This window comes from Pempheris klunzingeri, chromosome 6, assembly GCF_042242105.1.
Source record: "Pempheris klunzingeri isolate RE-2024b chromosome 6, fPemKlu1.hap1, whole genome shotgun sequence".
In the NCBI taxonomy this organism is placed as follows: domain Eukaryota; kingdom Metazoa; phylum Chordata; class Actinopteri; order Acropomatiformes; family Pempheridae; genus Pempheris; species Pempheris klunzingeri.
Window position 1 is genome coordinate 14,894,947 of NC_092017.1, and position 12,226 is coordinate 14,907,172.

Consider the following 12,226-nt stretch of genomic DNA (forward strand, 5'->3'; position numbering starts at 1 on the left):
ACATTTTGGAAAACCTTTTGTTCTTAACTCGGTGACACAGAACAATAGTAAGTTGGAGGCTTCACATTAGATATCCCTGTGATTTAATTTGATTTTTGGCACCTGTTTTATTTTCTCTCTTTACAGAAATTTGATTGATTAGTCTGAGTTCTACTAATAATATCCTTACATGTGCTTCACCATCTGCTCTGAAACTTCAAAATTGACATCTGTAGGAACACTGCATTGCTAGGTATTGTGTTTTTTTTTCTGTCTTACCATCAGTTGCTCTGCTCTGTGTGCATCAATGTATGCGTGTGTATTTGTGTGTGCCTGCCTGTGTTCCGTAGCTCCGCTTAGTGCTACACTGTGAATATGAAATAGGGCAGCTAGCATCTGCACTGCAGCCATCCCTCCCTGGCCCCCACACTGTGCCTACTGCTCAGTGCAGCTGGCCAGTCTGAAGGAGCACAGGAGCATGTAGCTTGTGTGTGGTGTGTGCGTGGTGTGTGCGTGGTGTGTGCGTGGTGTGTGCGTGGTGTGTGTGTTGTGTGTGGTGTGTGTGTTGTGTGTGCGTGGTATGTGCGTGTGCGCGCGTGCAAGAGGGTTAAGTTTCCTTGAGCCTGTGCCTCTGTTTGTGTGGGTTCATCTCCTTGTTTCCCCTGCTTTGAGAGAACCTGTTTGTGTTTACAAGACTTTCTTTATCTGTGCATGCATGTTTGTCCTCACATTTGCCCGTATGGCTGTTTGGTACATCTTTATCTGTCCCCATGCATCTGTATTGTTAGCTTCTCTTTTATCTATGTGGTAGTTTTGTTTACACAAAGTGTAACCCAGTAAACAAAATGGTATTCCAACTAGTGCTGCGATTTATAATTATTTTCATTATTGATTAATCTGCTGATTGTGTTCCTTGACTGATATTTTGTCTATAAAACGTCCAAAAATGGTGAAAAATGCCCGTCAGTGTCCCAGATCCAAGGTGATAATGTCAAAATAGCTTAATTTCTCAAATGAACAGTTGAAACCTAAATATACTCAATTTACAGTTTAATCATACGGAACAAAAACGTTCACTGAAACAAAAGTGGACTGTCACTAAGTTGTTTTTCTAGTCTAGTCATTGATGCAATCCAAAATAGTACAAAGTTTAGCGCCACTCTGGCATTAAAAATGTGTGGCAAGTCCTTGTCCCAGTCGTAAGGGCTAGCTGAACTCAAAGCCCCTGAAACACAAGAAAGCCAGGGAAGGGGGGAGAACCAGAGGTAGAGGTAGGAGGAGAGGAAAGAGAGAAAGATGTAAGGAAAGGAAAGAGAAGGAATCTATGACAATCAGCCCTTTGATAAACATTTTCTCAGTGCCAACTGAGGACACAGAGAAAGAGAGAGAGAGAGCAATTTGAGTTCTCTCTCTGCCTTTCTCTCGCTCTCTCTTTCTGTGGCTAATATGAGGAGATAATGGGCCATTGAGGTAGAAAGGGAAGGCTTAAAAACACCTTAGTCATGACTGAACCGCCACTCAGCGCCACTGATTAAATTACCCAGATGAAGGGTTATTTATCTAAGCACGACTACAATCCATAAAACTGCACTTAGGAGCGCTCAGTTAAAGATGTCAAATCACTGTCCGCAGCTCCTTTGTGGCTGCGTGTGTGTTTTTGGTGTGTATAGAGCTGGAATGCTACAGACATAGAAAATAGTATTAAGTGATATTTAATTTCCAGCATTTAATATCCTCTGTGACATGGCAGAAGTTGGAACTGCAAGATGGGTTTGAGTAGCCAGATCATTTTGGTTCAATTATTTTCGCTCTGGCCAACGGCTTTGGCCGTCCGGTGAAGGAGAGAGTCTGGATGAATGAATGATTGAGTAAGTCTGAACAGTATTCAGAGATGATTCTCTATTGTAAAGTAGATAGGCATTGTCCAGTGTGTTTGCTGGTTCCAGTTTGACTGTAAGGGACACCGGAGGTATCCGTTGGTCAAAATGCAAGACAGTGAACTAGCAAGCATGAGCAGCAATGCTAATTCCCAATCAGACACCATTTGAGTTGGCCTGGAACGCGACTGGAATGGTCGACACTGATTGGCTCCCGATCTACTCCACATTGTTTGATGTACGTGTGTCTTAAAGGATCCAACTGGCTCCTCAACAAATCACAGGTTCCATGAACAGACCAGAAACATTGACCACTGGATCTGACAGCAGCCTGTGAATGGTACTGGCCTTTTGTGGAATAGCTAAAGGGTGTTTTTTTTAATTAAGAGACTCCTACCTGCTCTCTTTTGGTGTGTGTGTGTGTGTGTGTGTGTGTGTGTGAGTGAGTGATTCTCGCTGGTGGTGATGTGAAGGAAAATCATGAGGCCTGTGATGCAGGTGTCTTGCTCTCTAGATGGATGTTCAGCTGCTGCCTCTCTCCATCACCTTCCCACTGTCACCAAACTGTCCAGTCAGCAAAACATTGCTGGACCTCTCTGTGTCTCTGCACGGCTGTGTGTGTGTGTTTGTGTGTGTATTTGTGCCTCTGTATTTGTGTATTACAGATGGAGAAAGACTATATGTTCATCTCGGTATTGTCTATAACTGTTTTTGTCTTCTTTTGGTTTTCTGTGTGTGAGAGAGAATTTGTGTTGACTGCAGCACTGTTTGCATAGATGCGTGTGTTTGTGTGCGTGTCTGTATGTGGTCCCTGCCTGTCTTTCTTTGTGTGTGTGTGTATTTCATGTTTGTATCTAGATGTCAGAAAAAGTGCAGCCAGCAGCAAATGCTGCGGCTGGTGGCAGTATGACAAGATGTGGAGGGAAGAGAGAAAGGATGGGGGGGTGTTCGAGGGCACACTTGTGGCAGTGAACAGAGGGATGTAATAGAAGAGGGAATTTGATGGAGGAATGAGGAAGGGTGAGTGAGGAGGGCAGTAACGACGGATCTGTTGGAGGAGGAAAGAATAAGGGAATGTTGTGGAAGACTGTGAGTGGGACGTATTGATTGTAGCTCCATCCTGAGCGTCTATAATGAAATCTAGTTGCTGTGTGCTTTCTGTAGGAGCAGACGTATACCTGGGGCTAGACACCACAGCTGGGCGAGATAGGGGGAGAAAGGAAAGGAGGCAGAGGAGGGTCAAGAGGAGAAAAGCAGGAGACAACAGAGGGGAATGAGTCAGGGAGAGGACAGAGGAGTGCAAAGCTTAAAGGGACAGAGAGATGGAGGGAGTGTGGCTTTACGATGAAAAGACAAGACACAAATGATGACTAGAGGGGAATCTAAGAAAATGCCTGTTGGGAGCATGCGGCTAATTACTGCAGACAGTCTATGTCTGGACTCATCTCCATGGTAACAAGATGGGCCAGCAGGGCTGGCCAGCATACAGGAAGACACAGACAAGGAAATCAATGAACAGACAGACAAAGGAGGGAGCAAAACCATGCTCATTAAGCCTGATTCAGCCCTTTCATTTTGTTTGTCTACATGTCTGCGTGTGTTCACGTGTGTGTATCAGTCCACGCTTGCCTTTTGACCCTACTTTGAGACATAGCATTCATTGCTCGAGCAGCTGTCGACAAAGCGCTAACCTTACATTTAAAATGATTTTTTTTTCTCTTGTTGGGACAGGTTTCACTGAACAGGGCAGCAGCAGGCTACAAATCCAAGAAGGTTGATTGTGATCCCAGTATTGCTGGTTTGAATCATGCGACAGTAAAGTCACTAAGTTTGGCCTCCCTAGTTGCTCCCTCATCAACTACTCTTGAATCGCCTATGAGAAAAGCAAGAACCCTCTAATTGATCTGATCAAGCTATTTAGTCATAAAAGCAGCAGCAGTTAAATGAGAATGTGCGTGACTCCATAATGTGAAGCAACACACTGGTGATAAAGAGCATGTGTGCTTATTCAAACATGAGCAGTTTAAGACTCTGCAGGTTTATTAACAGCTTTTGCTTTTAACAACCATTCAGGTACTCATGGAGGACTTTTACCTTTTTGTGGCATCGGCCTGTTTTTAAAAGTAGTTTAACTACGTGCTGAAGTCTTGTCATTTCAACGACTGTTGGCAGCAAGGAAGACAGATTATATTTCATTTTACATTTTGTACAATCTAAAACATTGTTCCTAACATGAACAAGCCGCCTTTCTTTAATATGGGGAGATGGAAATGCTACTGTTTATGTAAGTGAACAACCAGACATGTCGAGGCAGGTATGCAGATATGTGGAAGGGGTGTGACAGAGTGAGAAAAAACTGGGCTTTGTGATATTATCATGAGTAATTATGAAATTGGTGACACATCATAAAGCCTACATACAACAGAAATAGTCTAAATAAACTGGTATTCCTCAACAATATAATTGAATCCCAGTTGCATCTTGTTGCCATTTCTTTGTTTGTCCACAAACATGTTTTCACAGTGATTTTGTGAACCAAATATAGTGTAGCACTAAAAAGGAGGTACACTAGATAGAGACCGCTGCGTGAACTGTGTGTGTTTGTGTGTGAAAGAGAAGATCTCTGTTCTCTTTCAGATAGTTCCAGCCATCAGTAACCCAATTTAGTGAGGGTCCTTTAGCCAATAGGACACACAGATACTTTGAAACAATGGAAAATCTCCTGTCAGGGTGCTCTGCCTTTTCCCTCCCTGGATATCACTTACTTTTATAGAAGAATTTGTTCTTAACATTCTTGTTAAATTGCCGCATATATCACATCCATCACATGGATCCTGAACCAAGCTCTGCAAAAACAAAGTTACTGTTTTCAAATTGTAGTCGACATACAGCAGACTGTTTGACATTGGCGGTCGTCTGTCGGTGCGTTACCTGCTGCAATATACGACATGGTCGATAAAGCCATTGTGACACAGTGACATGAAACAGAGCAGTAAACATCTTGGCACGGTAAACCACACAATCTCATTACTGCGTGATGAGTGTGTGCACGTGTGTGTTTCTTGAGACGACTCCCTGCACAAAGCTCGTCTGCATAAGACCTTGTGGACATGCATAAATGTCTTGTCCAAACATTTACCGTTTTGGATTCAGGCTTCAGTGTATGAGTCATAGGCACTCTGTAAAGAGACACCACAGAGTGTCACGGTCCTCATTGTCTTGGTGACAGCTCCACAGGAATATATAAATAGAGCCAATAGACTGGGAGGAGAGGTGGCGATACTCCACTTACAGTGTGTTATTCCTGACTGTTAGCTCTGTATTTACTTAACTTATTAATAGTGGCACACAAAACCACTTCTGAGGAAACGCATATTGGCAGTTATTCCTAAGAACTTCCGTCACACGGCACAGTCTAGTTCCCTTTTATGAAATTCACATTTGCATTGGGATGCTCTAGAGCCAGACTGGACGTTTGACGCCGACATCAATAGAGTGTAGACAGAACAATGTAATCGGCTGATGTCTGGTTTGACATGCACACAGCCACACATAGATATACATTCATACACATAATGTAAACAAATATTACCCAGATTTGGTCATTTGTAGCCAACTCATCAGATCAGTTTCCCTCGCCCTACACAGCTGTTTAATCACAGTGAAATCTATTTATTCGCAGGCACAGACGTAAACTATCGAGACCTTCCCAAGTTCCTATGTTTGGAAAGTTGCTTAATTAATGGCGAGTGTCAGCTACCCTTAAAGGGAGTGGCCTTTGCAAAGGAAGGGTATGACTGTTAACTCCTCCTTTCATCCTTTAATACAAGCTGGAAAAGGTTTGCACATATTCAGAGGGGTTCCTATCACATGTAGTTCAATGCAAAATTGTAGTGTAAAAAATGACAAAATCATAATCATACTGTTGAACTGTTGCCAGTTTGCACCGTATTATACTGACAAGAATTGTTCACTCCCATTTAAAGAAGTGAAAGGTATATTATCAAATATTAAATGGAGATGCAACGACAACACTAAAATTTGGGAACTTTACAGATTTACTACTGAGGTTGATCACATTCACAGTGGAGCAATAAAAAGGATTCATCCCACTGTTAACACACCAAACCACACTATGTTTTGTCCCTCTTTATCCCTTTCCTACTGTTTCAACTCAACTCCCATTTCAACTCATGTTCCCTTAGCTTAAATGCTCCTTAAATGCAGTTTAACTCCCATATGTTCATCAAGCAATGCTGTTTTCTCATCATACTCCTGCCTCATGCATTTAAAGCAGTGCAGTTTAGCTCCTCGCTGTCCGTTCAGCAGTGCAGCTCAGCGTCCGCTTTTCAGTAGCCAGCAATCCCACCGCAATTTCTTCAATTTGACTCTAGCTGGATTTTAAATACAGGCTGATGGTGTTTTGAGGTATTATGAGGACATCGCACATAACCTGCAGTTCTGAGTTCAGCCACTAAACAAGTTATGGAATCAATGTTATAGTGTTATACTAATGGAAAGCGGCTATTTTGATCTGATCTTTGATATGTGCAAGTTAAAAACAGGTGAGGGTGATAGGCAATGTAAGTTAATCTTATAGGTTTTCTGACCTCCCGTGATGATTATTAGCCTGGTTTTATAGGTGTGTGTACATGTGTGTTTCCTCCACCCCATCGCCTTTTACGTCCTCCCTCCTTCTCATCATCTTACTTTATTCCCCTCCCGCTCTTCTCTCTGTCTTCTCTTACTCTCCTTTTGGCCACACAGTGAACACAAACAGACCTTTACCACATAGCGTGTGTTTCTGTTATGAAACACACGTGTGTTTCTGCATATGTGTGCTTGCGTGCATGTATGTTGATGCTTCTGATGACAGTATCACTCTCTCCCTCCCAGCAATCAGTGTGTTTTTGTTTACACTGTTTTCCCCTCCCCCCGTCTCTCTCCTCTACTCTCAGGGCGAATGTCTTACATCAGATCACTCAAAGCATTTATAGCAAAGCTTTTGAAGCTTAGGACTCCCACCGTGGCCAAATATAGTAAATGTGAATCCAGCAGCTGTGTGTGTGTGTGTGTGTGTGTGTGTGTGTGTGTGTGTGTGTGTGTGTGTGTGTGTGTGTGTGTGTGGTGTGTGTGTGGTGTGTGTGTGTGTGTGTGTGTGTGTGTGTGTGTGTGTGTGTGTGTGTGTGTGTGTGTGTGTGTGTGTGTGTGTGTGTTCTCCTGAGTAAATGGCTCTGGGGTAAAAACGTGTTTGTTATTGTTCCCAGCACTTCGCCTATAGACAACACTGCCAATTAAAGGGGAGGTTTTATGTGTTAAGAGCAGGAAGTGTTGCCGTGTGTGGCTGCACGCTATTGGCTGCCCAGCTTCTCCTGTGTTCCTTCCCTGGGGACTGAGCAGCCAGGGCTCTTTACTGCCATGGCCAAATGAAAGGTAAACACAACACACCTTTGATCAGGCTTTGCATTTAAAACCCTTACTGGAACTGAGAGTATGTGTGTGGAGGGGGGGCGGCAAGCAAATTATTGAATGACACAGTGCTGTTTATGTATGTGTGTGTGTGTGTGTGTGTGTGTGTGTGTGTGTAGCTTAATGAGAGATAAGCTCTCCAGGATGCTGCTGCCTGCTCCTCCTCCTCCTCCTCTTGTTGTTGAAGCACGAGTGAAATCATCCCTCCATCCATGCTCTCTTCCCTCCATCCCCCCATCCAGCCCGCATGAAAACAAAACAAGGCGTTGTATGAATGAAAGTGGGAGGGGCTGAGTGGCCTAGAAAGGCAGGCAGGCAGGCAGGCAGGCAGATAGAGAGATAGATAGTGGTGCAGGGCAGGGTGAGGCTGTGGTGGATAGGAGGGATAGAGAGGAGGACAGTGGAGTAGGAGGAGGAGGGGATGAATGAATGAGTGAGCTGAGTGGAGCATGTTTGGCATAGCAGCTAACCTGTGTAGCCCATCGCTAGCGTGAGCAGAATGGGGAATAATGCTGCTGCGGTAGTGGTATTATGCCACTGTAGTACTCCCTGCTGAGCCCGCTGTGCTGGGATCAGATAGAAACAGGACGGGGTAAGGGTAAATATACCACAGATTAATTAAGAAAATAAATGAAAGATAAAATAAAATACCATTTATTGATTCATTGCACATTTCTAAAGCTGATGTACCAGCTCCACCTATCTCCAGTGTTAAGCTCGATCTAATTCACTCAAAGCAGCAACAGTGAATTCATCTTCCCTGGCATGCCGACTACTTGGCTGCGTCTGCCCCCTGTCTGCCCCAGCAAGGCCAGGGTTAACCCTGGGCGTCTCTCCTCCCTGACATGGAAGAGGCCATTGAATGGCTGCCTCCCCCAGTCAGCAAACACATTGGCTGAAGCTGAGGGTGGATCTGGGGCTGGAGTGGCACTCCGGCATGGATCCATCCGACTGGAACTGGATGTGCGAGCTGTCTCAGCCCTCCCTCCTCTGTTATGTGATGCCGTGGTCACAGCATGTACACACACAGCAGACAGACGAGAGGGGGAGGGCTGGAGAAGAGCTATGCATTTTTCTCTCTGGGTCAGAGACGACTGTGTGCAGTGGTGGGTTTACTAGCTCATAGTAAAGAAAACGTAGTGGAGCGACCCTTGTATGAACCACCCCAGAAGGTCGGAGATGATGTTTTTTTTTTCTACATTAGTCATTCTCCCTCCACGCGGTTTTGACCTCCTGTCCCTTTCGCCATTGTTCTTTTCTTTAACCTCATTATCCCACTCCTCCTCTCCCCCTTCCACAACCCCGTCTGTCCTCTCTGCTTTTACTCAGGCAGCACATTGGGCAGCCCTCCTGTGTGTGTGTGTGTGTGTGTGTGTGTGTGTGTGTGTGTGTGTGTGTGTGGGGGGGGGTCCTAGCTGTATCCTTGGCAGTGAGAGCTCATGTGATGTCCTCACAGAGGTGGCATCCCACGAATGCTGGCATACAGTGCCCCCATCACACTTTTAAGCTAACAGTATGATGCACAGCTCTGAACATTCTTTCTTCCAGCCACAACAGTGGTTCATATTTCAGATTTAATTTTTTTATTTATAATTAAGATAACTGGAATATCATTGGCGTTAATCAAAATACTTTCTAAAGCAGAATTTTGCTGAATCTCTTTGATGCTTGTAAATTTCCACCTCTAAGGGACCGGAAGCGGGGTCCAATAATCTTTATGAATGTTTGTAGCTTGTTATTTGACCTAGATCTGCTTCTTGCCCTGATGCTTTTTGGTTCACTTAGCACATGATATCAAAGCTGACAGTAAAGTGAGAAACATGGTGAGAGACGATGATTAACACATAGGGTCATGGACAGGAAACCCAGTCGGAGGTCAGATATGGCCTAGATATTTTTTCTATTATCTGTAGAGGATTACGAAGTAAATGGACTGATTAGATGTTTGGAACGCAATGTGTTTTGTATGCGTTTGTGATTTTAGCCTGTTCACCAATTGCTGCTGCACTAAATTGAGTCTTGCCGTCACTAGAAACTTATTTTACCTGTCAATATTTCACTTTCTGGCTGATAATCTTTACCTGCAGATGTGGATGTTAGACTAAAATAAATTTATGATGATTTCCTATGTTTGCACCCACTCCGTATGTGCAGTTGGTAAAAAGGTCAGTGCCTGGTATAAGGTGAGTCTTCACTTACCCTCAGACAAGGCAATAACAGCTACTTTATTGGATCATTACAAAGCACAGGTCAAACCTGACTGCTAATCCAATCACAATTGACACTCAGGCGCTTTCACCAAATGCTATTTCTCAATAGGTCAAATGAAACCTGACATGAGCTAATGACATAATGTCCAGCCTATTGGCAATTAAGGTTCTTACCATGGCACTGAAGACTGCCACTTTTGGCCATCAGGTGGGAATTGTGGACAGTCACTCCCTGGTGGGTGCTAGGTGGGCAATCGGTGGTTGTCCAATTGCATGTTTGCATACAAATTACAACTGTAGCGTGACTGTGTTCTTGGATGCTAATTAGTGTTTGTCTAATTATGTGCTTTTGTGCTAATTAAGTTGAAATGTTGAGCCAACCTCTTGGGTCAGCAGCAATATTTAGTATAGCATAACCACAGACATACACTCATGCAGTTGTAGCCTATATTCAACTTGTTGATACAACATTGCTTTACCAATGATTTACCTTTGGCTAGATTGGCTCTTACTTTGTTGTTTTTGATATTGAACTTTTTGTGAGGGTCAAAAGTTTTTCAGTTTTCAGCAGTTTTGTTTTCCTTTTGATGGCGATACATACATCCTCCTATTTTGTCTTTCAGCAACCACAGCTACCACACACTAAAAAGGCAACAAGCAACCACAAGGCTTAGCTCAGAACACCTGTTTATGGTTCGTGCAGCTATGTTCATGTGTGTGTACTTACACACCAAACATGCATGTGACTCCCTTCCTTCGCTGCTCTCAGATCAGCGCAAACCACCACCACCGGTGGCCATTTTAACCACAGGGTTTTGCTCTCTCCGCCCCCTCTTGTTTAAATGTTTTGTGAGCCGTTAAAAGCTAGATGGAGACAGAATGAAATATCTTTGCCTACATGTAGCCCTGTGCTGTTTATACTTGGTATTTTGTTTTTGTTTTGTTTTGCATCTGCAGGGTATTTGTACGTTTTTGTGAACTTATAAGTCCCACTGCTCTCTCACTTGTCTCCAGATGTCATCTAAATCAGGAGTTGTTACAAACCGTGCTGACACTAGCGGGGCCAAAATAAAACACTTGTCTCAAACTCGATATTAATTACCTTTTTTTTTCTCCTTTCCTGTCTTTTTTTAGTGTGCTTGGACAACTGTAAGCATGGTGCGTGTAGCCTCCAGGGCCAGTGCTGCCATGACCAGTGCCTAGGTGGCTGTTCTGAGCCAGGTAATGCAAGTAGCTGTGTGGCCTGCAGGAACCTCCAGCATGGGAATTCCTGTGTGGAGAAGTGTCCTCCTGGATACTACGTCTTCAGGGGCTGGCGCTGCATCAGCTTCTCCTTCTGCCAGGTTGGTTGGTTTTCTTGAGGTTAATTCATGTAATACTTAGCACAAACATAGACACAGTAAACTCATACACTGGTATAACCTTTGTGTTTTCCTTGTTTCTAAAATCAGGAGCTCCACAACCAGTGTAAGCAGACTAAGAAGTTGAACCTGGACCGGGAATTGGGCTGCCACGAATATGTCATCCACAACGGGGCCTGTATTCCAGAGTGTCCTTCTGGTTACACCGCTATCAACTCCACCACGTACGTCTAGCTCACACACACACACACACACCTTCAATACCACTATAAACACTGCTGTGTTATTGATGGTGGCCATCATTACATGATCGAGATGTGACGGTCACCCACAACAAATTATCCGTCTGTGACTGCAGCATAACAAGTGGGTTGTGGTCACTCAATACACTCAATAACATTTGTACACAAGAGATGATGGTGTTTGGAAGTTGATCAAACATAAAGTCAGAAGTAGTTTTCCACTATGGAAAGTGTCCTCTCCTTTGTGAAGACGCAGCTGTGCTGCTGAGGACGCATGATGCTGAGATGTTGTAATGGAGCAGAGATAAAGGCAAAACATTACTCGTTTCTCTGTTTGAACAGCTTTATAACTGACATCAAGGCAAACACGCATGTTTATGGTTAATTCAACAGTGACACTGCATGCAGTAAATATGATTATTCTCAGTATTCCACTGTAAGGTGTGTGTTATTTTGGATGTTTTACTCATTTATGATTTCAGCTTTGTTGTAAAAAAGAATTGTTTTAATTGTGAAAAGTAAGTGAAATGTCAGTCGTATAAATCATAGAATAAGCAGCGTACCACATGAATAAACCAAAGTTTGATAACTCTGTCACATAAAACTGGTATGATAAGTTACTCAGTAGTCCTAAATACAAGCTTGCCATATAGGCATGAGACTATATAATTCCTCATGCAAATAAGTCCTCTAATCTCATTTGCCGTAAATGAGTCCCTGTTGTTTCCACAGCCTCCATCACATTCTGTTCTCAGTGATTACACAGCTGCATCCAGTCAAAGCCTCACCAAACTGACATAAAAGAACAAATAGTTGTCCACAGCAGTTTAGAAAAGTTTTGTAAACATTTTCAAATACAGATTAAATGTATAAAACATAATTTACTCATTTACTTATTCACAAAAAGCATTTTTTATCAGCACAGAGCAACATTTCTAATCATGCTGAAGTGTGATTATATTGGAAACGGCATACAAGGGTGCACTGGAGTGAAATAATGTGCCTGGGTCTTTACACACCCAATAGTCAATGATTTTCCTATTGAAAGGATTATTCTTATTATTATAGGCTCGGCTTTACAGTTTGTC

The 12,226-nt window shown here is 43.3% G+C and overlaps 1 protein-coding gene across 1 annotated transcript in view; it reads left to right on the top strand.

Moving 5' to 3' along the window:
- The window catches only part of insrb (insulin receptor b), an 80,463-nt gene that overhangs the window by 45,029 nt on the left and 23,208 nt on the right, over positions 1 to 12,226 (top strand). The window contains exons 3-4 of the mRNA XM_070832401.1: positions 10,670 to 10,878; positions 10,987 to 11,120. Of these exons, the coding sequence (XP_070688502.1) occupies positions 10,670 to 10,878; positions 10,987 to 11,120 (343 nt within the window). The remainder of the gene's footprint in view (positions 1 to 10,669; positions 10,879 to 10,986; positions 11,121 to 12,226) is intronic.